This window comes from Colobus angolensis, unplaced genomic scaffold, assembly GCF_000951035.1.
Source record: "Colobus angolensis palliatus isolate OR3802 unplaced genomic scaffold, Cang.pa_1.0 Scaffold11, whole genome shotgun sequence".
Lineage (NCBI taxonomy): Eukaryota > Metazoa > Chordata > Mammalia > Primates > Cercopithecidae > Colobus > Colobus angolensis.
Genome location: NW_012112030.1, coordinates 5,165,760 through 5,192,804, shown reverse-complemented (window position 1 = coordinate 5,192,804; position 27,045 = coordinate 5,165,760). Strand labels below are relative to the sequence as shown.

At 36.7% G+C, this 27,045-nt stretch overlaps 1 protein-coding gene across 1 annotated transcript in view; it reads right to left on the bottom strand.

Annotated features, from left to right (window-relative positions):
• LOC105519768 (ovostatin homolog 2) overlaps nt 1-27,045 on the bottom strand; it is a 46,974-nt gene that overhangs the window by 4,071 nt on the left and 15,858 nt on the right. The window contains exons 10-31 of the mRNA XM_011953235.1: nt 26,648-26,757; nt 26,144-26,302; nt 25,222-25,449; nt 23,694-23,748; nt 23,043-23,188; nt 22,537-22,686; nt 16,992-17,162; nt 16,041-16,185; nt 14,522-14,627; nt 13,539-13,767; nt 13,164-13,293; nt 11,479-11,597; nt 10,720-10,771; nt 9,859-9,942; nt 8,960-9,133; nt 8,116-8,197; nt 7,351-7,507; nt 5,234-5,308; nt 3,955-4,120; nt 2,665-2,876; nt 1,332-1,541; nt 645-766 (exon numbers count right to left, since the gene is read on the bottom strand). Of these exons, the coding sequence (XP_011808625.1) occupies nt 645-766; nt 1,332-1,541; nt 2,665-2,876; nt 3,955-4,120; nt 5,234-5,308; nt 7,351-7,507; nt 8,116-8,197; nt 8,960-9,133; nt 9,859-9,942; nt 10,720-10,771; nt 11,479-11,597; nt 13,164-13,293; nt 13,539-13,767; nt 14,522-14,627; nt 16,041-16,185; nt 16,992-17,162; nt 22,537-22,686; nt 23,043-23,188; nt 23,694-23,748; nt 25,222-25,449; nt 26,144-26,302; nt 26,648-26,757 (3,082 nt within the window). The remainder of the gene's footprint in view (nt 1-644; nt 767-1,331; nt 1,542-2,664; nt 2,877-3,954; nt 4,121-5,233; nt 5,309-7,350; nt 7,508-8,115; nt 8,198-8,959; nt 9,134-9,858; nt 9,943-10,719; nt 10,772-11,478; nt 11,598-13,163; nt 13,294-13,538; nt 13,768-14,521; nt 14,628-16,040; nt 16,186-16,991; nt 17,163-22,536; nt 22,687-23,042; nt 23,189-23,693; nt 23,749-25,221; nt 25,450-26,143; nt 26,303-26,647; nt 26,758-27,045) is intronic.

Here is a 27,045-nt window from a genome sequence, read left to right as displayed (position 1 = left end):
TGACAAAGTGAGACTCTGTCTCAAAAAAAAAAAAAAGAGTTCCCCAGTTCACTGAGTTCTTAGCCCTGGAGCTCAAGAGATTTTTATTTAGAAATTCTAAAGAATATGTGCCAAACTAATTTTACTCAATGCTTTCCACATTGAGTGGCTAATATCCTTTAGCATCTATAAATCATGCTTGAAATCAAGAGGATCATTTTGTTTTTCTATTCTGAAAAGTAAAAATCTAAAATTTTACTCTTTACAGTTATAAAATAAACATTTGTGGGCTTGCTACTATATGACCATGCATGCTTGTCTTGAGAAAGAAATATAGAATCTGTTTTTCAAAACTAGGAGTACTTCCATACAACAGAATAGAAAGTGTCATTGGAATATCAGTGCAGCAAAAGCTTTCAAATCACGCTCACATAGACTGCATGTTATACTTGCCTCATTTTAGCTCCGATTTAGCTGAAGATGTACTAAATTGTAGTGTCCGGACAGAGGGCTAGAAAGTGACTGTGCTGTAGAATTGTCACCACCAACATGAGAACTCATCATATTACCATGATTTATATTTTGTGATTTCACTACTGCTCAAACTTTTTAAATATTTTACCATCTTGCTCACATGGGAGTTACTATGAAAATATGACACTTACTTGAGGGTCACTGTGAGGTCAAAAATAGTCTGGAAGATATCCGAAGAGTTCTTTACTATTTCCAAGGAAAGAGAAAATCCAGATGCCTTCTTAGGTAGGAGAACATTGTACTTAAGCGTGGCCTGGAAAGGATAGCAAATTATAAGAAAACCCATCCTGTATTAAGAATTATACAGGCTGACTATAGTCAGTAGTAACGTAATTTTACATTTTAAAATAACTAAGAGTATACTTCCGTCATTTCTAACACAAAGGATAAATGCTTGAGGTGATGCATACCCCACCTGCCCCGACGTGATTCTTACACATTGTATGCCTGCATCATGCACCCTGTAAATATTTACACCTACTATACACCCATAAAAATTAAAAATAAAACATTTTTTAAAAGAAAGAACCTATTGCTTATTTCTATTATTAATGCAGTTTACATCTTTATCATCAGGGAATCGGGTTCAATTCTTTAGCTTTCAGAATAATGTAATTTAATGAAGATAGAATACTTTCCAATAGCAATATTCCTCAAGAAACTTCGACAACTGAGTACCTTTTCATAAAATAACTTGCATTTTCGGCTACTGATAGTGTAAATACACAAAACAGTCAGATAACACTTCACGTAGAACTGAACAGTCTGACTCTTTTACTGGCAAACACTCATCACCCTCTCAGTCAGATTTCTGTTACCTGGATAAATGTACAACCGTGTCCTTCCACATCTACTGTGTATTCTCCAGGTGCCTTTGTTAGTTCTGAACGTTGGACCAGTAGGCGGTTATCACTGTTAACCTGGAAAGTCTCACTGGATCCTTCACTGCTAAAGGTAACGGTGTTTTGATTCTTAGAGAAGGTTAACTTCATGTAACGGGTTATGGCAAGAAGACAAACTGGAGTTGCCTGCACAGAACAGCACAAGCAATGATCCAAGCTCAGTTATGACACAATATTGGTCATCATTTGACCACGGACTTCATATCAATCCTCAGAAATGTTCCTAAAACAGGTCAGCAAAACTCCAAGAAGCAATATCCTGAATGATAGGAAAATATACTTGCTTGTGCAAATTGTTTCCACTTAAATTTTCTTCAACAAATCTTAATTGTGTTTTTACTTTCTAAAAATTTTTCATAAAATATAGTCTCTTTGGTTAAAAATGGTGTCAAAGCTTTTCTAAAAGTTAAGGCATTACATAATTCAGTGGCCTCTGTGGCTGCCATGGATAATTCTTTTTTTTTCTGCTCATCTTCAAAGCAGGGAAGTCAGAATCAGGAAAAGATCTTTGGAAATTCATTAGTATATGGTTTTACTCAGAAACTAAGACCAAACACAAAGAGAAATGCAGATTTTTCTCATGGAAATAAAACTGTTTTTTTTTTTTTTTTTTGCTCATCTTCAAAGCAGGGAAGTCAGAATCAGGAAAAGATCTTTGGAAATTCATTAGTATATGGTTTTACTCAGAAACTAAGACCAAAAGAGAAATGCAGATTTTTCTCATGGAAATAAAACTGTTTTTTTTTTTTTTTTTTTGCATTTTCAATTTGTTTCCAAGTAAGGAAAAACATGTCATTGTTTCTCATACCCCCCATTTCTCCTGTTTTCCTTCTTTTCATTTGCTTTTCCCAGTGTATAGCCCACAGAACTAGAGAGAAAACTTTCTTTTTGGTCCATATATAATTTGAACATAGTATCATCAGGTGTCTCATGTACCACCAAGAGTGGTGCTTATGACAAAAATATCCTCTAGACTTATTCTGTGTTTGCTGTGTGAATGAAGATACAAATGGTGATAAATTCCTGGAACAGGGGGCCTCATTTCATTCACTTCTACTTAGAGGCTTCCTAGTAGAGTGCCTGATACACAATAACTGGCCAACAAATAATTGTTGAGGAAATAAAATAGATTAATAATATCCACGATTCTTCTTCTCAGAAAGGATTTGTTGTGATATCTTGACTATTAATATCTCACTCGTCATAGAGTTACAGCTTCTGCATTAAACAAGCTGCCTACATTAATCACCTGGGTAGAAGAAAAGCCTCCATGGGAATTCATCTGTTGGGCAAGCCACTGCACAATCTTACTGGCATAGGTGAGGTCAGGAATTTTCCGGGAAATGACAGCCAACAGCACATAGCAAGTCTTCTCAGTCTCAGCAGAAGGTGCCCAGGGAATAAAGGATGGAAATTCTTCTGTCTGGGGTTTCCCTTCTCTTTCCCAGTAGATGACATTATCTGAGAAAAAGGAAGAATTTTCACACAGTCTGTATAAAAGTCATGGGTTACACATAAAGAAGAATGCAAATTCCATTCCCGACCTCTGTTTGTGCTGAATTGCTCGCCTCAAATTTATATGTTGAAACCCCAACTCCAAGTACCTCAAAATGTGGCTGTATTTGGAGATAAGACCTTTTTTTTTTTTTTTTTTTTGAGACGGAGTCTCGCTCTGTCGCCCAGGTTGGAGTACAGTGGCCAGATCTCAGCTCACTGCAAGCTCCGCCTCCCGGGTTCACGCCATTCTCCTGCCTCAGCCTCGCGAGTAGCTGGGACTACAGGCGCCCGCCACCTCGCCCGGCTAGTTTTGTATTTTTTAGTACAGACGGGGTTTCACCGTGTTAGCCAGGATGGTCTCGATCTCCTGACCTCGTGATCTGCCTGTCTCGGCCTCCCAAAGTGCTGGGATTACAGGCTTGAGCCACCGCGCCCGGCCGAGATAAGACTTTTTAAAGAGGTGACTAAGTTAAAATGAAGCTTACGGGCCACAATCCAATCTGACCGGTGCCCTTATGAGAAGAAAAATTTTGAACACACAAAAGGGAGAGCAGGGCTGTGCACACACAAAAGATCTTGTGAAGATGAAGGGAGAATGTGGTCACCTGCAGGTGAAGAAACCACACTTCCAACACCTTGAACTTAGACTTCTAGCCTCCAGAAGCGTGAGAAAATAAACTTTTGTTGCTTAAGTCATCCAGTATGTGGTATTTGATGACAGCTATAGCAAATTACCACAGCCTTAAATAGCAACTTTCTAAGTAGCACGTGATTAAGCTTCCCCAGTAGTTACGATAGTCTATGGCTTGGTCACCAGGCTTGACTCCTCTCACATCACTCATTTGACAGAACGCTAGCATAAAGCAAAAGAGTAAAGTCTAGAATATGCAGTGTTCTTGAAAGGTATAAAGGCCACTGATAAATTCCATAAGAGAAATAGAAACACACTGGCGAAGAGGGAGCTTCTATGTGACTGCTTAGAACGCTTCCTCACTGTGCTCCAAGATCACCCCCACTAGCAACAATGAAGAATAACGCTTACTTATTTTTGCGGCAGATTGATCCAGGGTCTGGAGTAAAGATTCCACTTTCTGCTCTTCTCCAGCTAAGGCAAAAGTGTAAGCTAGAATTGCATGATTGTAGCCATTAGTGACACCACTGTCCAATGCCTCTTCAAGGCAAAAGAGTGCGCTTCGTAGAGCGGGAAACTGTTGGTCAGGAAGAAGAATGATACATTGTAAACTGATAACCGAACATTCCATGAGCTTGCTGAACATTTAAACTAATCATTGTTTATAATATATATATAATATATCCTCAAAGTATATTTTACATACAAATCCATTTATATATACACATATATTTTATCCTTCAAAAATATCATTAAAATAAATTCATAATGTCATTATTAGTACCTAAGCAATAATTTTATTTTTTTGAGATAGAGTCTCACTCTGTTACCCAGGCTGGAGTGCAGTGGCATGATCTCAGCTCACTGCAACCTCCACCTCCCAAGTTGAAGCGATTCTCCTGCCTCCGTCCCCCAGGTAGCTGGGATCACAGGCATGCACCACCAAGCCCAGCTAATTTTTGTATTTTTAGTAGAGACAGGGTTTCACCATGTTGGCCAGGCTGGTCTTGAACTTCTGACCTCAGGTAATCCACCTGCCTCAGCCTCCCAAAGTGCTTGGATTATAGACATGAACCACCATGTCTGGCCCAATACAATTTAGTAAGAAAATGGCAGTTTTTATATCTGATCAGTGATATTTTAGTTATGAATGTCTTCTATGTGGCAAAGCATCCAAATTTATCATAGGCCCAAGAGGCTTACGTTTCTGAAGATAATTTTCAAGGTATACTAATGACCCTGACAATTCCTAGCATCTTAGTTCAGGAATAGATTTTGGAAATCTAACCTATGGATTGGGAGGTGGCGAGGGTGAGCCACATTTGAGTTGAAAATGTTTACTTACTGTTGAGAGAGAAACAGAATACTAGGCTATGGCTTTACTTAGAGCAGGGGTTCTCAATCTGAAATTCATGGCTGAGCTTCAGGAGAGATGTGAATGCCTGCAGCTGTGTGAATAAGTCGTTTTTGTGTGCATATGTGTATTCTCCCTAGGGAGAAACTCAATCCTGTTTTTCAAAGCTGTCTATGAATGAAAAACAGTTTGAACAGCATGAATTTAAAGGGTGGTAGCAAACTAAATGTTATCTCGGGGTTTCATCCAGTCTTAGAATCTCAAGTGATTCTGACTCTACAGTCTATTTAATGTGCATTCAGCTGACTGAAATCAGAAGATGATGGGGATCCATACAGTGAAATTGAGCCCAGCTTCAAAGAACATCCCAACAACATGTGCAGTGAGTGAAATGTCCTCTTCATCTCCACCCTGAAAACAAAGGAACAATGAGTCATTCGGGACAGCAGAGCACAAAATAACAAGTATTCTTCTGAAGTAAAACTAGGTACGAAAAAAATACTGGAACAAATACCATTATTGATAAAAACACCCGAACATGTGTAGTTTTTAAATTAGATGGTTAATAATCACACTATCTGAGCAAGAATCATTCAGACTCTATGCAATAATTAAATCATAATTATTAAGTTGTTATTATTATAACAATTAATTTCAAATATAGTAAATAACATATATAATCGTATTTATGCAGCCTGGTGTTAAGCATGCATTTTAAGGAATTCACAGGACTCTATTTGTCTCCGCTTGGTATAAATCTGAAAAAAGCCAACAAAGAATCTCTAATTAGGTGAAGCAGAAAGTTGCTGTGAAGATTCCTGGAAATTCCTGGAAAAGCACACTAGAAGGTCACCAGAGTCAAGTCTCAGATTCTTACAGTGTAAAATGAGAAACTCACTTATAAATCTTGAGGTTTGCAAACTGACTGTGCATAAAAGTCCTCTGGGGTACTTAAATCAACCAGCATCTACACAGAGATTCTCATTCAAAAAACTCGGGAATAAGGCAGCGAAATGCATTTTAATGGGCGCTCTAGTGATTCTGATGGAAATGGCATTCAGAATGGCATTTGAGATCTACTGATCTTGTACAAGCTTTCCGTTTTATCTATTTAAGCAAAGGGCAACCCCTCCTTTCTTCAGAAAAGAAATATTTCTGAGAAACCAAGTGTTTAAGACGCAAATTAACAGCATATAGTAGGCAATAACATGAGGTACGAGGACTCACAGTACATCTAAATTACAGCAAGTGGTATCACCATTCCTCTGCAGTATAAGCTTTTATTTTTCCCTTGCATTTTTATTTCTCTCAACTCATAACACACACAGACACCCACCCACTCACCCCCTCAACAGATATTTAATTATAGAGAAAATACTGGGGAAGATCAGACAAACTGAAGCAGTAATCAGCAATGATTCGCCAGTAATGAATCCAATAAGAAGAAAGATGGGATGTGAAGATGTTTTAGAAGAGAACGTGGGAAAGTTTTTGATTTTTCTACCAAGGAGCAAGAGCTCTTCTCCATCAGGGCCCCCCTGTTGTAAGGAATACGTTTGGAATAAATTAAAAATACCACAAAACAATTTGAATACAACTTGCATGCAAATTACATATCATAGACTGTCTGTTCTCATTCATATTTTGATGTGGATTAGATATGTATTCTGTGTTTCAAGAACAGGAGTGATGATTAAGAGGAAGGATGCTGAAGAAAAGCTCAGGGTATTTCAGGGGCCATCGGAGCACACTAAAATGCCATGATAGGAGATTTTGAGCATCCAGAGGGAAAAATAGGACAGGAAAAGAGACAGAAGATGGGCTGGAGGTGGACAGCTATCTGCAAAGAAAGGAAGTTGGAAGGCAGGGATTTACCTAAATACGGACAGGAAAAGGGTTGGATTCTGCCAAGGATATACTTCACCTCATTTGTACTTTGGCCCCGGGGAAAGCTTGGCCTTTGAATTTTTCCTTGAGAGGGTCTTAGAAAAACTTGCTTCATTGAAACAATGTGAACTACTAGATACTTCCCCAGAACTTTCTTGCCATCCACAGACAAGAATAAACTTTCCTTCCTCATACACTCACAGCCCCCTCCCTTTATAAATTGACTGTCTCCAAATTTATGAAAGTTTCTTTTCTAGGTTCCCTTTCTCTCTCCTGCCTTCTATTTCTAGTTTACTTTCTGAAGAGGACTGAGACTCGGGAAGGACTAGAGGCTGAGTAAGGCAGAAGAGAGACTCAGAAGGAGTCTCACATCCAGGCTGTGGTTAAACATGCACGCCGCGGGAATGGTGCTGCTGACCAACCCACCACAGGCCCAGGACTGCAGTGGCTCAGAAGGCTTCATATTCACAGGAAGAATATTCATATTCCAGATCAGGAAAGCCAGAGGCAGGGCAAGGCAGGCAACGCCCAGGAGCAAGGAAAGCCTGGTGCTGCTCCTCTCTCACCTCCCAGGCGTGGTTGAAAAGCTGGCCATCATTCTTAAAGCAGCCGTTCGTTTTCTGCTGGCTTGAAAGCCAGATTAAGGTCTGTTTCTGAACATTTTCATCAATGAATACATAATTTTTCATTCTCTCCAATGTCTTAAAAGTAAGAGCACTGAGCCTGTAGTACAAATCACCAAAGCAAAAGTTAGATAAAGAGGAAATGGCGTTGTTAGCAATTCCACATGTTCATCGCCATCGTTCTCTTTTCAACTCATCTGCTGTAAACCATCTTTATTGGTAGTGGCTCTTTCCTTTGGGTCAGGAAAATATTATGACTAGCAATAAGTGGAAATTAGAGTAGGTAATTTTCAGCATGTTTGCACCCAAAGGTCTTGCTGTGTAGCCCATTAGATTACCTATACATGGAGAGAGAACTGATGTAATTAGGCATTTTGGGTTCTTCTAATTTCACTTTCCTGAATCTATAGGGGACTCTGAGAAACAGAGTAAGACGTGCCCTCTTCAGTGGAGTTAGCCAGCTGTGCCTGCATATGGGCTGTCATGAGAGGATCAGACTGCTGAGCAAATCATCATGAGACCGAAGGTATATTGTTGTATTAGAATTGGAATCACTAAATCTTTAGTTTTATCTATTTCACCTCTGTAAATTGACTTTGAAACCCACTTTGCTTCTAAATCCCCACTGAACTCTATCCTCCTTCACCTCCTTGCAAGCCCTCCTCAGGTAATTTCTATATTATATAAAATAAAATTTTTACGTCTCACCATATGCTTCCTTTCTGATTCTGCTGCCAAAACACACTATATGAACCATCAGAGTTCTTGAAAGATAACTGCCTTTGATAACCTAAAATGGAACATTGTAGGAAATTATTTTTTAACCTAAGAAAGTCAGAAGAAAAAGAATAGTGCAGTGCAAGCCCGAGGTTTTGGTGTTAGACAGGCACAAATCACTAGGATGATCATTTCCATTTGAACTTCTGAAACTGAGTTTCTGTATTCATAAGGGAGAAAACATAACTCTTACTTTATAGGATTTTGATGACAAGATAATACAGATGGATATGTCTGGTTCAGTAATTGCCTCATCATTGGTACCTACTAATTATTCAGTATATTTCCCCTAAGGTCCTTTTACTTCAGTGTTATCTTTCTGAGAAGAAAAACCAAAGAAGATTACTTCATGCTCTTGGACTTTTCCTTAACCTCACATTTTACAACATTGGCCCTCTTTCTGTATACAAAGCCAAGGTCACTTCATTGCAACAGACCACAGCTGAGCAAACACAGATGTTGATAGATGAACCACTGACAACAACTCTTAACAAAAACAACAGCAATCACAACAACAAACAAGGTAGCTTGCAAAATACCAAGCATTAAAAAAAATTAAGTGCATAGCTTGAAAACTCTGCAGCTGCAAATGATGAAGCTAGCTGACCACACAGATTTTGAAGTCAAACAGAAAACAGAGCTAGGACTGAGAGTTCCTAGGTTCAGGTTCACTTTTCTTTCACCAGACTACTGCAGAAAAACAGCTTATGACATCTTTGTATGAGTAACAATTGATTTCAACAATTATGGGCAGAAATTACTTAAATCTTCTCACCGTTAGACAAGAGAAAGAAAGCCTTAGATTGAACTTCCTCTGTCAGTTGCTCAGTAGATTTCAGATAGTCAAGAACGTAAGTATCAGATGCCAGCAGGGCAGCATTCTGCTCTCCACTTCCATAGGGCATTTGCAGAACAACCAGATTCTGCATGGCAAGTCCTAGAATATCCCCTAAAAACAGGAAAAGCGGAAAGCTATATTGTTTATAGTTGCCATCTCAGCCTTAATAACTATAGACAAAAGAGGCCTAGTGGAATAGGTTACATTTAAAATTGAGTCTAAATGGTGGAAACAAAGAAAGTTTTATGAAGCAATTTGAAAGAGGAGATAGCCATGAAGGGTGAAGTTAAAGTGCTATGGAAAATATTTCTGAAAATCTCATTACCAGAGAGAGGAGGAAGTTAGGAGAATGTGTTTGCTAGTTTTTTTTTTTTTTTCTTTTTTAAATAAACCAATCCTATGAATTACAAAGTGTAATCCATCCCTTCCAAGAGATGTTCATGTTAATAACAGACAAAGAAGCTTGCCTTTTGTAGCAACAACAAAAAATTCTCCTTGTACTGAGAAAACTCCCAACATCATTAACAGGCAAAGTTAATTCTGATTCTCCAAGAGGTGAATTTCATATTTCAGATTAATGATTATAAAGAACCTCTTGCTTTCTGAATGCTAGTTACCATCTACACAAGCTAGGATTTCCTGAGAATATAGGTCTGGAAACGTTACTGTAATCCCTTCAGATCCCACCAGGAAACATAGAGGGTGATCTGAACAATAATTCCCTCCAATTGATAGCTTAGGAAAACCTCTCTATTCTGTTATTTTAAGGATTTTTTTAAGACCACCTCAACCAAGATTTTCAAATCATTGTGAAACAAAACATTTAATCAACTTACCCACAACAGTGAAGAAGCCTCTGGCTGAACCTTCTACTACATCGTTTGGCAAGTCCAAAACTCCCTGCTTGGAGGCTTTGGCACCTGGAATGAAAATATTGATTTAAAAAATGTGATGGCTTCTTTATATCAGCAGATTTGGGGGATAAACGTATTGGAGGTAAGATTCCATGACTTATTTTTATTTCACAAGTTGTTTATTAGAGGAGATGACATTGGAATTCTGACCTAGTTTAGGATAACAGTACATTCAGAAAATGGCACATAAATCTGTGCATTAGATCGTGGCCCCCATTCTTCACTGGTTTAGTGCCTGAACTATTTATGTGTGAAAAAAATGTAAAAACTACACCGACTGTAACACATAAAACAACACACGCAAAAGGTAAAGCTTGAAGGCTCTGATGAGGGAGTATAATCAGATCACCATCAACCAGGTAAAATAATACCCCTCATGGCCATAAAACCAGAGACTGAGGGGCAGGGGCAGTGATGTATTTATCCTAAGAGTACAAAAGCAAAGATTATATTATGTGCTATTGGGCCTCAATCCTGAGGTCCCATTGTCCAATGTTGTGTGACAATCATATCATAAGAGGAGCTAACAACACACATAATGAAAAAAATAATAGGTCGGGGCAGACTAACATCAAAAAGTGAACTAAAAACCACCTTCTGAATATGCTTCTCAATGGCTAAAATTATATCATGAAGATAAAGCATGAAACACGAGAATCCTCCATGAGATATTTCAAGTGAAATCACAGGGCACATGGACTCATGTGGAAGGAGAGGACATAAACTGATTCTTCTGGTGAATTTTATTTAGGACTAATTTGACTTCCTAAAAGATCCTCTTACCTTCTGTACAGATAAGGAAACTCCGGGTCCTTTCCTTTTCAATACCTTCAGGCTGTCAAAGAGTAACACAAACAAGCACAGAAGAATGAGTCTAAGTCTTCTGTCCATGAAGGAAAAGTGATTAAGCACCAGCTCACTTAAGCATGGCTGGTGCAAGTTTATCCCTGAGAGAAGATCCAACTCATGGTCTCCTTCTGTTCATATCTGGAAGGCATGGGATGTCACCAGCACCCATTTTAGCTTCTGCATTCTGTAGCTTGGACAGGCATAACCTTGATGTTATTGTGGGACACTCTCAGCTTCTCTGATCCTATATAGCATCTCCAGTAAACAACTAAAAGTGCTTTGTGGAGCAGGGATGTGCCGAGAGGCAAATCAAGAGTGTTCCTCTGACAAGTGCTGATTCTTGTTGAGGATGACGGGAACTGCACAGGAGTGCAGGAGAAGTAGATTTGTCTCTTGAATATGAGAATCGGAAAAATAGAAGGAAGAGAAATAGGTGTACAAGAAACATCTTGACTCAGAAACAAACAAAACATTGTCAAGTCTGTTTCAAGTGTTAAGCTTTACTATCCTGGGTGAGGTATTAATTAAAGAAAGGATGAACTTTATGCTGTTTTAATTCATTTAAAATGGCATGTCTTGTGTCAAAAGTAAATGTTGTCAACTAAGTGTCTTCAAGGAGAATGTCTTTTAATACAGAGCCTCTTAGATGTCTGTTTCTTTTCAGGAAAAGCTTGGCAGTTTGCATATCCATACCTCTACCAAGAAGCTTTTGACCACAGTGTCTTTCCAGTTTAGCTTCTGCTGCTCCATTCCTTCATTTGGACAAGCACTGCTTTGCTTGGACTCAGCAACTACAGTGATATTCACTTTACCTGGAAGACATTCCAAAATATAAATTAAATTGATCATTGGTCCCTTCTATAATGAGAAATGACTAGAGTCTGTGAACCATGTCTTGAATTGGATGAACCAAATTCTATCGTTAATTTGATGCTTAGAACAAAATAACTTGTTTCTTCTCCTTCCTAGATACAATGTGGTATCTTCCATTTCACCTGTTCCTTGATTTTCATGATTCCTTATATTAAGTAAATGCTAAATTTACTTAATTAAAACTTAAGAAATTTTAGGAAAAGTAACATTCTACAAAGTCATCTGAGTCAATTCCTTGATATTGATTGTTTATAAAGATTACTTACGACAATATAGGCAAATAATGTCAGCTAATTAGGGCTCCTAACTTTTCCCAAGATCAAACAAACAAAAATAGTAAAATATGATATAGTAGACAGGCACTGGGATTGAAATACTGTCCTAGCAAGGAGTTCATTGTCTTTAAACTTCCTGATTTCACATTACATAATTAGAGCTGATCTCCAGTTTCCTTGCTTGTAAAAATTAGAGGATTGAAAACAATCATTCTTTAAAGTTATTATTATTAACATGACTATACATCAATATATACAACCAATATATTGTTCTTATTTTTTGGAGTGTTTGATTTGTTTCTCTGTCTCAGAAAGCTTGTTATTTCACTGTGTCTTCAACTTAATGTCATAAAACTATACAAGTTGGTACAGTATTCTATCTCAATTGCCGAGGTAGGATTTTGAAGATCTTGTGCAGTAGAAATATTGAGAAACTTCAAATCTAATAGAAAAATAGTCTGAAAACAGCATCACAACTGAACTAAAATAATCTCATCGATGTATTATTTGCTGTTAAAATAATACAACGAATATAGGACATTAAATAAAGAAAATTTGAATGACTACTTTTTAAAAGTAGTGATTAAAAGTATCACATATATCACATCTAGCATTCCTTGTTTACTAGAGTTTTAAACTTTTTCCATTCCATGTATTTTCAATATTTCAATAGGAGACAAGTTTATTTTTCCATCTTGCAGATAGCATAGGCACTAAATATTCTCAGTTTTTGATCTCATTCCAATCATTTAGTGATTTTGGTATCCCCGTGGCACATGTAGTAAATTTACAAACCTGACAATTACCTAATTGATCATTGTGATGGAGTAGCAAGTTTTGTGAAGGTGGCCTGGGTTCATGATGGTAGGCGAAGAAGCCAGTGAGAAGTCAAAGAATTAAGGTGGCATTAATGACAACATGGCCTTTATTTGGGATATGGCGTATTCCAAACATATAGTCCATGATAGGTCATGTAAGTTAGCATTTATATTGTATTTTAATTGCATTATGCTCTTGTAAAAATGAATGGTGGTTTTGCGCTACACAACATTAACAACCAGAAATTAGATTACTATAGATTAGAATTTCTAATGGGGAATTTACAACAAGAATTTTTAAAATGTAAAAGAGAAAATCATGTTTGTGTAGACAATTTAAGGAAAATAAATGGATACAATTAATATGGGCTGGTTTTCCATGAGCGACTGGTGTAGACAGATAGCTGCTTACCCAATTTCTTAGGTATAATAGTCCAGACATTTGTTTTCCTCCCTCCAGTTTGGATAATCTCACTGCCATTGATTTTCAGGGTGTTAATATTTGCTTCATAATTCTGAGACTCCTCCACTTGAACAGAAATCTAGGAAAACAATCATGGCAATGAGGATGGCACTGGAATACACATCACCATGAAACGCCATGCTCAATACACTGTTTAAACCGTCACTGTGAATGAAAGCCATTATATTTGTTTGAAGAATATGGACCTAAGTCTCATACCTTTATAGTAGCATTTTGCATTTGAGAATAAAGAGAATATGGAAATATTAAGAAATAATTTAGCTTTGTTAAATTTTTGCCTCCAGATCAAAGAGAACAACTCACCTCTACACATGTATCCAGGTAGTTGAAGACATTGACGATCAAATCAAATTGTTCATTTTGAACAACCGAAAAGGGTGAGGCAATTTCAATAAAGAAAGGTTGGGAGACTTTCAGAGTGGTTGTAGAGGAAACACCAAATCCAACGTCGCCATTCACACAAAAGCCACTTGCCTCCCATTGGGTTATCGTATCAGGAATGAGGAACGAAAGATTGGCAGAGCCTAAGGAACTGGAAGAAGAGGTTATCGGTAAAACGCATTATTTGTCTGAACCAAGAACTTAAAATTAAGTGTGAAGCAAGCAGAAAAGTATTGACTGAAGCTCAAAAATGAGTTATATTGTTTGGATGGGGCGTTAGATAAAAATAATGAGAGCTGGATTTTTATAAAATTTGAGTATGGAAAGGTCATGTTTCTTTAAACACCACATTATTTATTTATTTATTTTTTTGAGATAGTCTCTCTCTGTCACCCAGGTGGGAGTGCAGTGGTGCGATCTCAGCTCACTGCAACCTCTGCCTCCCGGGTTCAAGCAATTCTTCTGCCTCAGCCTCCTGAGTAGCTGGGATTATAGGTGCCCACCACCACACCTGGCTATTTTTTGTATTTTTAGTAGAGACGGGGTTTCACCATGTTGGACAGGCTGGTTTCGAACTCCTGACCTCAGGTGATCCACCTGCCTCAGCCTCCTAAAGTGTTGCGATTACAGATATGAGCCACCACGCCCGGCCCACATCATGTTTTTTAGTTGGGGCACCTTAAATCTGTCTGCATAAAATGAATAGAAGAGAAACTCTTGGTGAAGGGAAAACAATGCTAGAGAAAAAATAAAATAAAATGTGTGATCAGTGCAAATCGATCATGCAAATCGATGATATATATGTTACAAATATGATACTGTTTTATATACCCAGGAATAAAAGTGAAGAAAGAAAAAGAAAATAGAAATAAAGACACATAGGAGAAAAAATGGTTAAAACTCACTCGACACTGACGAGGTCCCATATCCATGTCTCTGGGAAGTTTGTTCTTACTGTTTGAATTATAGCCTGTTCTACATAGTCAGCATTCTCCTCTCTGATTTCACCAACTAAAAAAAAAAAAGGAAGAAGTACCTTATTCAGACCTTGGACTCTGCAAATTACGGTATATATATTATCAGGGTGTAAGGTCCCCATAAAACACCTCACTTTCCTGTATCACAGTCACTTACTATGACTGTTTTCGTGTATCACCATACATTGCCTGTTCCTATACACAGTCAGTTACCACATAATGACATTGTGATCAATGACAGACCACTTAGACTACAGTGGTCCTGTAAGGTTATAATGGAGCTGAAAAATCCCTACCACCTACTGTCATCAAAGCCATCATAACATTGTAGTGCAATGCATTGGTTATGGGTTTGTGATGATGCTGGTATAAACAAATCTACTGCACTGCCAGTCCTATAAAAATATAGCAGAGAAATTCTGTATAGTGCATAATACTTGATAATGATAATAAATGACTATGTTACTGGTTTTTGTGCTTACAGTAAACAGTATACTACACTGTTTACTGTTTAGAATATACTCTTTTTACTTATCAAAAAAAAAATTAACTGCAAAACAGCTTCAGGCAGGTCCTTCAGGAGGTGTTACAGAAGAAGGCGTTGCTGTCACAAGATAGGACAACTCCATGTGTGTTATTATCCCGAAGACCCTTTCAGTGGTACAAGATGTGAAGGTAGAAGACAGTGATATTGATGATCCTGACCTTGTATAGGCCTCGACTAATGTGTGTGTGTGCGTTTTCGTTTTTAACAAAAAAGTATAAAAGTTACAAAAATTGAAAAATAGGAAAAAGCTTATAGAATAAGGATGTAAAGAAAGAAAATATATTTGTACCCTGACTCACTCAGAGTAACTTTTAACCTTGCAAGCTCCATTCGTGGGAAGTGCCGTATATAAAAGTACAACTTTTTTTTATCCTGTATACCACATTTTCACTGTGCCTTTTCCATGGTCAGCAATGTTTAGATACACAAATAGTTACCATTGTGTTACAACTGCCTATGGTATTCAGTATAGCCACGTGCTGTGGAGGTTTGTAGCCTAGGAAAAATAGACTGTACCACATAGCCTAGGTGTGTTGTAGGCTACAGCATCTAGGCTTGTCTAAGTACACTGTATGATGTTCACACAGCAATATCACCTAACAATGCATTTTTCACAACAAATTCTCCATCACTAAGTGAAGCATGATTGTATTTCTGGCACTGTATTTTATCAATAAAAGTAAACTACATCTCACCTCTGAAGCTAATTTCTTGTTAGAGCCAAAAGCATTTCTAATCTGTTTTATTCTGCTTTATCCAACTATAGGATGTCTAACTGTAGCCAAAAACATGGCATAATTCACATATAAAATTCCAAAATTGTATATAGTTTATCTCAAATACACTAAATTCCACAAACTGCTTTGGTCATCCCCCAACAAAAAATTTAAGATTACCTACATGCAATTCTAGATGGAGCACTAAGCATCAGACCATAATTTTCTGTTCCTACATAAAGCGGCTTAGAGAGTGAACGCCCTCTCTCCATCACACATACTTCTGGTTTTCGGTAATGGAGATTGGTAAAGACTTTCAGACCCATGTTCTTTAAAGAAACAAACAACAAAAATATTGTTCATTCTTTTCATGCAAGAACTATAAAAGGCCTGTTATTTATATTGTAAAGATAAATGGATCATCAGTATCCATATTTTCTGTCTTAACAAAGGCCTGAGAAGTTACAAGTCTACTTACCTCTATTTGACTTATGGAAAAGCCCTATTTTAGAGAAAAAATGGTAATTACTATGATTTATCTAGCACTTATTATGTGCTAGCATTTTTCTAAGTATTTTCCATTATTCTCCATTTCATTCTAAGTGAAAAATACTGATGTGATCAGTGCTATCATTACCTTAACATCAAACACACATGCGCACGCATGCGCACACACACACGGCACACTCAGTAAATTGAAGAGCTGGAACTTGATAAAGTCTGTCTGATTCAACGCCCCTTTTCTTATACACTTGTGACGTTAATTATAAAGATTCTTTCATGGAAGACTCAACATATTTCATTAATGGCCTAGGGATATCTGGAGTCCACGCTCTCTTAGCCTCTTGATTTGACTATCTTTGCATAAGATTTATTGTATTAATTGGAGACTGTCTTTTTCTTTAAATGAGGTTTTGTAATTATAGCTACACGATTTATTTTCAGCAGAAAATTTGAAAATCAACAAAATTAATATCTCCTTTTTATAAGACAGTTTCTCTGTACTCTATTGGCAGATTACAGACACGAATCTCAAAGTATAGGAAGAAAACTACATAATTAAGAAAACATCAATATGCATTATGAATACTAAAAATTGAGATGAAATATTTTCCAAAATCCTTAGTGATCTTACCATGACAATATTATAGATGTCTCCATCCCCATAGTTGCTTACAGGCATGTAATATAAACCATTGTAGAACATATCTCTCTGAGGAATGCAAGGGTCTTCCTTGCTATCATCAAGATTGAGGCCACGGTAGAAATAACCATACAGCTCTATACTTGGAACCATGTTATACACCTATGAGAAAAAACATTTCCCAATAATTTTAAGCACTTCTTTTAAAATTACAAAATTGGCAAATTGTGTACTGTACCATTTATTCTCGTTCTTTTCTTTAAGAGCATGGCCATCATATTTAATTCAGTATTTTCACTTAAGCTTTTCCTTTCGAAAGAGCAAACCAGTTTTGTTTTAGGCCACCGATACCATGTTCACAGAATTTCTCAGCTTAGGCACAGGATTTAAGAGAGAATATAAGAAAGCAATGCCTGATTATTGATTAACCCAAGGCCCATTGTACAGACAATCAATTATAATGCTAGAACTTCTAAGTCTGGAGAATAATATTAGCTGGGTGATTTTAAATCTTCTTACTTAATCTTCCAAAGAAAACATAAAATCAACAAAGAGAACAAGTAATGATACTCATGACTAATATCTTTAACATTACTGCGATACAGAGAATACCATGATCTTCAAATTATTCCTTAGTAGAGAAACAAACACCAAATTCCAAGAGAGCTTCTACTGCTGTTGCAGAGGGAAGGCTTAAGAGACTGCAGAGCAAAAGCAGAACAGCATGGAAAAATGAGAAGAAACACGCACCAAGTCAACGCCAAGTAAAAGAAAGTCTAGCATTCTTAAAAATACAAATCATAGTTTCCAGACTCAACAGTTCCCAGTACTGCACACAGGGAAAGGGCTTGGAATGAATGGGCCTGGTAGTGGAAGCTTCCAAAAAACATGGCTAATGGGAAATAATCAGATCACAAGAAGAGGTGTGCAGACCCTTGGAGACAGGGCATTTAAAGAAGGAAAGGATGTCAAAGGATAAAATAACTCCCTTCACCCTCATTTCCATCACCAACATTTTTTAAATAATGCATTTTTCTAAAACCAAGAAAGGGCACTCTTCACCTATGAACACCGTGCACAAACTATCAAGAACTAGAAAAAATCAACTCCATACAAAGCTGCTGTAAGAGAAAATAGGAAATGTAAACCAAAACAGTTCAGCTAACGAAATTTCTCCACTAAAGTCCCTAAGTAAATAAATAAGTAAACGAAGAAAAGCCATACCAAAATAATTTAACATAAGTGAAATATTCTCAAGCATGTATTTGGGGTATTTAAAAGGCAGCATGAGTCAGAAATTCAATTAAGAGAAGAGAGAAATGGAAAAAAAAAATCAAGAAGAAATAAAATAAGGCATTATTGAACTCAGAAAAGCTAGACAAAATTATATAATAAATAAACCCTAAAGTATAAGGACATCAAGATAAAACAGTTCAGAGAAAACTTTAAAGGCAGCGTAGAGGAAAAACAAAAGAATAAAACAGAGAGAATGAATTAAAACAGGTCACAGACAAAGTGATTGAATTGGAAAGCAGGCAAGGAAGATCCAACACATGTACAGAGATTTTTTTAGAACAAAAGAAAACGGAAAGACTAATATTTACAATTACAATTCAGGAGAAATATCTGAAAATAAAAAAGATTTGAGTTTACATATTGCATGAGTCCACTGCGTATCTGGCAAAACTTCTACATAATAATACATTCTTACTGAAACTATTAGATTAAAGCATAAGCGGGAAAAACATCCAAGGCCTTCAGACATAAAGATAAAGCAGCCCACAGTGGAAAATGAATTCAAACTAATGTCAGCACTATTAAAAGCCATTTTCAAAGCAAGTCAATAATAGGGTAGTATTTCAAAGAAATTTTAAAATGTATAAACCAAAGATTTAATATACAAATACCTGTCCTTCATTTATTAAGGCTTTAGAAAAAATAATTTTGAATATGAAAATGTCAGAGAATTCTACACTCATGTGATATCCTGAGGACTTTAGTAGAGAATTCATGCTTAAAAAATTTTAATTTATTTATTTTTGAGACAGGGTCTCATTCCCTTGCCCAGGCTGAAGTGCAGTGGTACAATAATGGCTCACAGCAGCCTCAATCTCCCAGGCTCAAGCAATCTTCTCACCCCAGCCTCCTGGAGAATGAGCTTTATGTAACCAAAAGGTGACTCAGGAAATTAGTCAAACTTGATGAATAAGAGAAACAATAAAGAATGCAAACATTATATATCCTGACAAAAAAGGAAAGATACAACAATCGAATGAGAGAAGAGGGAGAGAAAAATGGAAACTAGAGATGACTGACTGTTGTGTAGGTAGCAGTTAAGACTCAAAGATTAAAAATAATGGACTAGATATTAAGGTTAAGCAAGAAAAAAATGAGATTGTGATATTATAAAATATGTAAATATAAAAATAACCACTAAAATAAAAATTCAACCTGGCCTGAATACTCAAAGAAGCTTTAAGCAAGATAACAAAAAACAAACAAACAAAAAAGCTAAAGAAACGAAGTAGTTTTAAATAAAATATAGAATCGTAAGAAAAATAGTATGATAGAGCTGAGGCCTAACACATATATCATATCAATAGAGTGAATAGACTTTATTCTCCTTTAAAAGACAAAGATATGTACATTTAAAACAAAACCCAATGCTGTACTTGATACGAAAGACAAGTGGAGTGTGTATTTCAAAATGTGAAATCCAAAGGGCAGGTAAAGGAAAATAATAAGAATGCAAAGGCTGCAATCCTCCTGTTATTGGAAATAGCAGAAGTAAGGCCAAAAGACATCAAACAAGACAGAGAAGAATACTTACTGCTAAAAGCTACAATTCATTATAAAGCCATAACAGTTATGATTACCTGTGCAGAAACTGCAGAAGACGCAAGAAGAAACAGAGTGCTATTAGTAGGGTATTTTAACATATCACTCAGCAGAAGAAGGTTAAATAAATTTTACAAAATAAGTAAGAATACAAAGGATCAAAATAATTCAACCTCGTGGATGGAAAACAAACTGACAATAGAGACTATATCTTCTCAACACATGAGATATATTCGCAAAACCTCATTATATATTTGGGCACAAAAATATATCAGTGGAAATATTGCTGACCATGAAGACATAGAACTTGAAATTTAAAAGAAAACTCTAAAATAAATTCCTTTTTACATGAAAATTATAAAATACTCCAGTAAGCACATTTTCAGTGAAAGAGTTAATACAAACAGAAATTACAGAATTTCTGAAAAATAAAAATGGTGCGATTGCTACGTATCAGGATCTATGAGATACTTCAAAAGTAGAAATCATAGAAAAACTTATAGGCTTAAAAACACCGAACCCAATAAAATAAATTAATGAAAATGAAGTAAATTTCTAAGTGAAAAAGCTAAAAATAAAGACAAAATAAAGCACCAGTAAGGAAATAATAAAGATAAAAATAGAAATTAAGGTGGTGGAGTAGCAAAAAACCTCATATCATATTACATCACGTTAATAAATTAAAATTATATGTTTTTGGAAAACTCCGCAAAATAGGTAAACCACTAACTAATCTAACAAGGAAGTAAATTAGCAATCTGCTTAGGAACAAAAGAAAAACAACTTTTTCCATGACTCAGTTTTCAGCCTCATTTTTTGTCCTTTTAGCATCGTGAATTGGGGTCTTGAGTTGTTCGTATTTTCCTTTCACAATAGACTGAAGTATGTAACCTAGTCTCAAATGATTCAGAAAAAATTGAAATGCCATAAACTCTGTGTGTGTGTGTGTGTGTAAGGGTGGAGAGAGTGAGAAAGAGAAAACAAGTATGGCAAAATGTTCACAAACTGGTGAATCAGGTCAATGGTATATGGGAGTTCTCTGTGCTATTCTTGCACTTTAAAAAATTATTTAAAACTAAAAGCTAAGCTTACATAACATAATATAAAAAATAACGTAAACATATAGAATATAAATTGGAATTCACTCATTTATAGAACTTCACTTGATTTATATTATTGATATAGCTATAGAATATAAATTGGAATTCACTCATTTATAGAACTTCACTTGATTTATATTATTGATATAGCTATCAATAATAAACGAGGGCAACCTCTTTTGGTTCTGACATATTCTGAGACACCTGAATATGCCTCTAGAATTTTCTTTTTGAGGTCCCTTGATGGTCATTCCTTGAGACAGTTTTCCTAAGATATTGCCACCTCCAACTGTAGGAAGAATGAGCAGAAGCTATTTACTCTGAATCCATGAAACTCTCAAGGTAAAAAAAAAGTGTGTGTGTGTGTATATATATTCCTTTTCTTCTTTGAAACAGGGTCTCGCTTTGTCACCCAGGATGGAGTGTAGTGGCACGATCTTGGCTCACTGCAACTTCCGCCCCCGCCAGGGCTCAAGCAATGCTCCCATGTCAATCTCTCAAGTTTCTGAGATCACAGGTGCACACACACCACTGTGCCCTGCTCGTCTTTCATATTTTTGGGAGAGACAGAGTCTCATCATGTTGTGCAGGCTGGTCTCAACCTCACGAGCTCAAACGATCTGCCCACCTTGGCCTCCCAAAGTGCTGGGATTACAGGCGTGAGCACAGCACACGCCCATATTCCATATTTATAGATAAATGTATCCTTTATTTGTTTGATGCCTCCTCAGATCCCGAAAGCTTCTAACTGAAAGTATTTTTGCTCCCTGTAATAGAAAACTTACATGTATTTATGTTTTGCATTGAGAAAAATATATGGTTTCTATCATGATTCACATTCAGTCATTATTACTGAATTCTATAATTTTATATTTAAAACTGGATTTACTACAGAATGTTGAAAACAAAATACAGAATTGTATTTTTTGGTGAGATCTCAAGTTTGTAAAATATATATGCCTTCAGAAAAGAGATTTTTTAAAATTACAGCAAAACTATAAAGATGCCTAAGTGTTAGGACTATAAATGATTTTTAAAATTTCCTTCTTTATGTCTTTGTATACTTTGCACATTTTCTATATCATAAAGGTATAATATTAATCAGAAAAAAATTATTAAATTAGATGTAAACATTATCATAAATTTCAATAGTTATTTATGTGTAATTGTGTTGGAAATAAACACAAAATATCCAACAATTGTTAGCCGAAATAAATTTGATGTGAACTTCTGGAATTCCAGGTCTGGAAATATTTAAGAAAATAAAAGATGCATTTATAGAAAATAACTTTACACTGAATCCAAGCAGATCCTTGAACACAGAGATTTCATTTTATTCCAGGTTTCCACATCTATGATTACACCTACGATTTTAAAAAATCACAGCTGTAAAATTCCTAAACTGTTATAATTATCTATCAAATTCTCTATTGTTATAAGCATGTTCTTAGGATAGCCAAGAAAAATAAGTATATAATCCATGAAGGAACAAAGGAAGAAAACATTCAATATTTTCAAGATGTTCAAAACATCATCTGAAGGCTAAGACTTCTGGGAGTCCAGAGAAACATGAAAAACAAGGAAGTCAGAGAACTTACACTTTCAGCTGACAGCTGTTGTTCCGATTTCAGCAGAAGGACGCTCCTATCCACAGCCCGGAGGGCACAGAATGAGTCAGGGGCCGCTTGAAGATAGAGGCTAGCATTGGAGCCTGGTAGGCCCTGCTCTTCAGAGAACTTTATGTTAACCTAAAGTAGCGAAAAAAAAGAAATAAGAGTAGAAACCATTTTATGTAAAGATGATCTGAATACACTTAATCTCTCCTGAATAAATCCTTATAGATTTCTGTACTGTATTTCCCCTGCCCACTCTCACCCTCAGCTCTCCTTGCAGAAGACCCCCTTCACCACCCTGCTGCCGTCTCAGGATCGGCACTGCTGCCAAGGATCATGCATGGTGTTTGGTGATTCTCGCATCCCCTAAGAATTCAATTATGCCAGCACTGAGTGCGAGTTTCCCACTTGACGGTGATAGTAGTCAGAAGAGAAGACAGCAGGGAGCAAACTCTTCCCACTTCTCAGGCCAGAAATAAGAGAAACATCACCTTGTGTTTAAAGCACTTGTCAATCTGGAATCTGACACTGTCAGCCACAATTTCCCCACTGGGGTGAAGGGTGTAGACAAACAGGACAGCCACAGGAGCCAGATCAGCACTGACGTTGATTGCGAATGAGAAGTTTCCATTCCAGGCTGTGTAAATAGGAGACGAACAGATAAAATGCCGAGAGTTTCCTGGATCACTGGGACACTTAGATAAAAGAGAATGGCTCATGGACAGAAAGAGTAAATTTGGCCCTGTTTTCAAGACAAATAAATCAAAGAATAGGAAGTACATACACAAATAAAGCAGACTGCATAATTTAGATAATAACAATACTGGGATTTTGTACACCACTTTTCTAATGGCTCAATGACCTGCCAATAAAAGAAACAGGTAGAACTCTCCTTCATGAAGACATTTAGTAGCTTACCTCAGGCTGTGCTAACTATTCCCTTCATCCACAAATTGAAATAAGTGCTCGTTCTAACTTCTTTTCACTATATATATATACACACACACACACACATAAGATTGACTACATATAAATGTATTTTCTTAATATATATAATTCCCATATATATAATGTCTATATTTCCTTAACAAGAAAAAAATGAAGTTAGAGTACATAGTTTAAAATGAATATATTATATATACCTTTGTTTCTGATTTCCTTTTGTCCACTGAGTAAGATAGCTCCTTTTACCATCATCTGTGCAGAATAAAGAAAACATAACATGCATTATATTATCTAATGTCATCATATTCTCACATTGTGATTAGGTAATTTATTACTTAACGGTAATTCCGTTTCATAAGATAGGGTAGTTTCCACAAGCAAATATTCAAAATAGACTTTGCATAAGTTGGAAAAGAGCAGAGAAAAGGGCTAAAATTGATTGAGGTTCTATTATGTACTGGAAACTTTGAGAACTATGTGCAATGCACTGTGCAAAGTGGCACATAAAGCTCTGAAATTGTCAGGGCTGTCTGGTTTCAAATACACCTTCACCTGCTCATTAACTTTGTGACTTAAGGCATGATATTTTACCTGTTTGCCTCTGTTGCTTTATCTGTAAAATGGAGATACCTATAAGGCTAATTAAATGAGTTAACACATATGCAATCCTTATAACAGTGCCTGACACAGAACACTTACCCTAAGAGGTAAGTCTTATAATCTCCAATTACACTGTACACCTGAGGAAGCCAAGGGTTAAATAGTTCAAACGATCTGTCCAAGATGCACTACCTTGCATGCTTACTAGGAGAGGGTGGGGGATTCAAGTTAATGTCTTAATTTCCAGGTCTTTGTCTTTTCACTCTTCAACAAGCTTGAGAGCAGAAGTCCCCAGTCCCCAGGCTGTGTACTGGTAGGTACCTGTCCATGGCCTGTTAGGTACTGGGCCACACAGCAGGAGGTGAGCAGTGTAGTGAGCAAGCATTACCACCTGAGCTCCTGTCAGATCAGCAGTGGTATTAGATTCTCACAGGAGCACAAGCCCTGCTGTGAACTGCACATGTGAGGGATATAGGCTGTGTGCTCCTTAAGAGAATCTAATGCCTGATAACCTGTCACTGTCTCCCATTACCACCAGACAGGACCATCTAGCTGCAGGAAAACAAACACAGGGTTCTTACTGATTCCACACTATGATGAGTATGTAATAATAATAGAAATAAAGTGAACAATAAATGTAATATGCTTGAATCATCCTGAAGCTATCCCACCATCCCCACCCCATCTGTGGAAAAATTGTCTTCCATGAAGCCAGTCCCTGGTGCCAAAAAGGTTAGAGGCTCCTCCTTAGAAAGACAAAATGGACAGAACCAAGGAACGAAGTCTGTTTACTGCTTATCAAAATAAGTTTTCCACCTTACTTTCTGGCATCTGCCCAATATTTTACTATTACAGAGGGTCATACATACTTGATATGAGTTACATTTGAATGCTTAAACAAGCAGACGCTGAACAGTAAGTTCTTCAACCTTCGGGAAATTTAAATTGCCTTAGATCATTTTATGTGTTTGTTGTTAATGGATGGAACAGTATTCACCAGCAAAGTGAGAAGGCTGCCCTTACTCTGGTCACCATGGGATGACTGATGCTTGCTTCCTAAGCTGTGCTGGGCTAAGCAGACGTACAATTGAACAGGATTCCAGGAACCCACTGACTGAGACTCACCAAATAGAAGAACTTTACATTGGAATCATCCTCATATGCTTCACTGTTTAGGGAGTAAAGCACAGTAACAACCTTCTGCTGATTACATTCAAGCTGCTTTGGTTCAGGAACAATCTTCAGGAAGCTGTTGGTTCGGGAGTAAAAGCGTGAGACTAAGAAGCTGGCATCCGAGTACTGAGGCGTCAACCAGCTGGGAAGATAGCAGCTCTTAGGTCGAACATATGTGGCCTGAGATGACAAAAGAAAGTGAAGGGTCTTGGTATCATGACATCCGAAGACAGGTGTTACTGAGAATGGAGGCTTCTCAACTCTCCAGAGTAGGAAGGAATCTCAGCTTGTGGCTGACATTTTAATGTGAAGTTATTGGAATCAAAATAATAACAGCACTCTGCTCTTTGTATACAAAACGTGACCATGAAAGATTGTGTAAATATTTCATTAAACTGATGGTTAATTGTTGTGTTTTTTACTCTTTAATTGAAGCCACAGAACTGGGCTTCAGTTCTGTTTCTTCCAGCTTCATGTGAACACTGACAAATTGTTTAACTGCGAAATTCTGTTTAAGCAGCAGAAAGTAAAGAGAAAGCATAGGATCTCCCCTATGTATGCGTGAAATTATCTGGGGAAGAAAGTCAAATCATCCTCATGAACTACTTCTTGTTTCCTAGAGGAAAATATTAGTTGTTAGCAAATTTATAACAATCGTTAATAGACTTTTAGCTTCTTATCCTCTTGAACAAGTATTCTCATATATTATTTAGTGAACAAGCAAATTATATAAAATAAGCTACATTTTAAATTTCCTTTAAAATATATTCTGTATACAAGTTATCTTTTAAGATATTCCTAATGTTTAACATTTCTGATACTCAAATCCTTTGTGGGATGTCTAACGGTCTTCTTCTGTTCTTTGATGTCTTACTTTTAGGTTGAACTCTGGGTCAAACATGTCTGAAGTGTCAATGGAAAACTGAGCTTCGCCATTCTCATCTGTAGTGTAATTTCCTATAAATTCATCATTCAGCTCCAGTTGCAACAACTTGTTCACCATAGGTACATTATCGGGACCTGAAAATTTAAGCTGTACAAGAAAAGAACAATTAATATGACTTAAAACACAAAATGTTTACATTTTTACAGAGAAAAATAGTTTTCTGCTCATAAATGTGATCCCTTGTCATTTTCCTAAATTCCAACAGACAGAAAGATGCTCTATTAAATACATAGACATATAACATAAAGTATGGAAACAACTGTAATGTTATCTATTTTGCTTCTTTCCATCTAGGACATTTTCTAGCACCTCAGACATAGTAATGCTTAAAACGTATTATAAAAGTAGGAAAAAAGTGACCAGAAATTTTCAAAGGGCAATCTATGATCCAAGAAAATGAAATGGAAGCATGTATTCTTTAGTAAAACCTACAGTTCCAAAATAAGAAATCCCTCTTCTGTAGAAAGTATCCATGTTCTCAAAGTTTACAGTTCCCAGCAATTGAGTGATAAAAACTGAAGTCTTCTCACCGATCTGTACACCTGTAAGGAATGATGAACACAGCAGAGTGAAACATGTCTAGCTAAGCTACCATCCACAGCAATATAAATGTGACCAGCTTGCCCAGTGTGAACAGCATCAAGATATTGATCAAGTATGCGTATACAGAGCACTTTACAATGGCATAATCACAATTCCTTTTTAAATAACAAGAAATAATTAGTAGTTACATCTGATTTTCCCACACCAGATGAAATAATTTCTTCCTTCCTTCCTTTTCTTTTCTTTCCCCTCCATTGAGTGATAAAAACTGAAGTCTTCTCACCGAT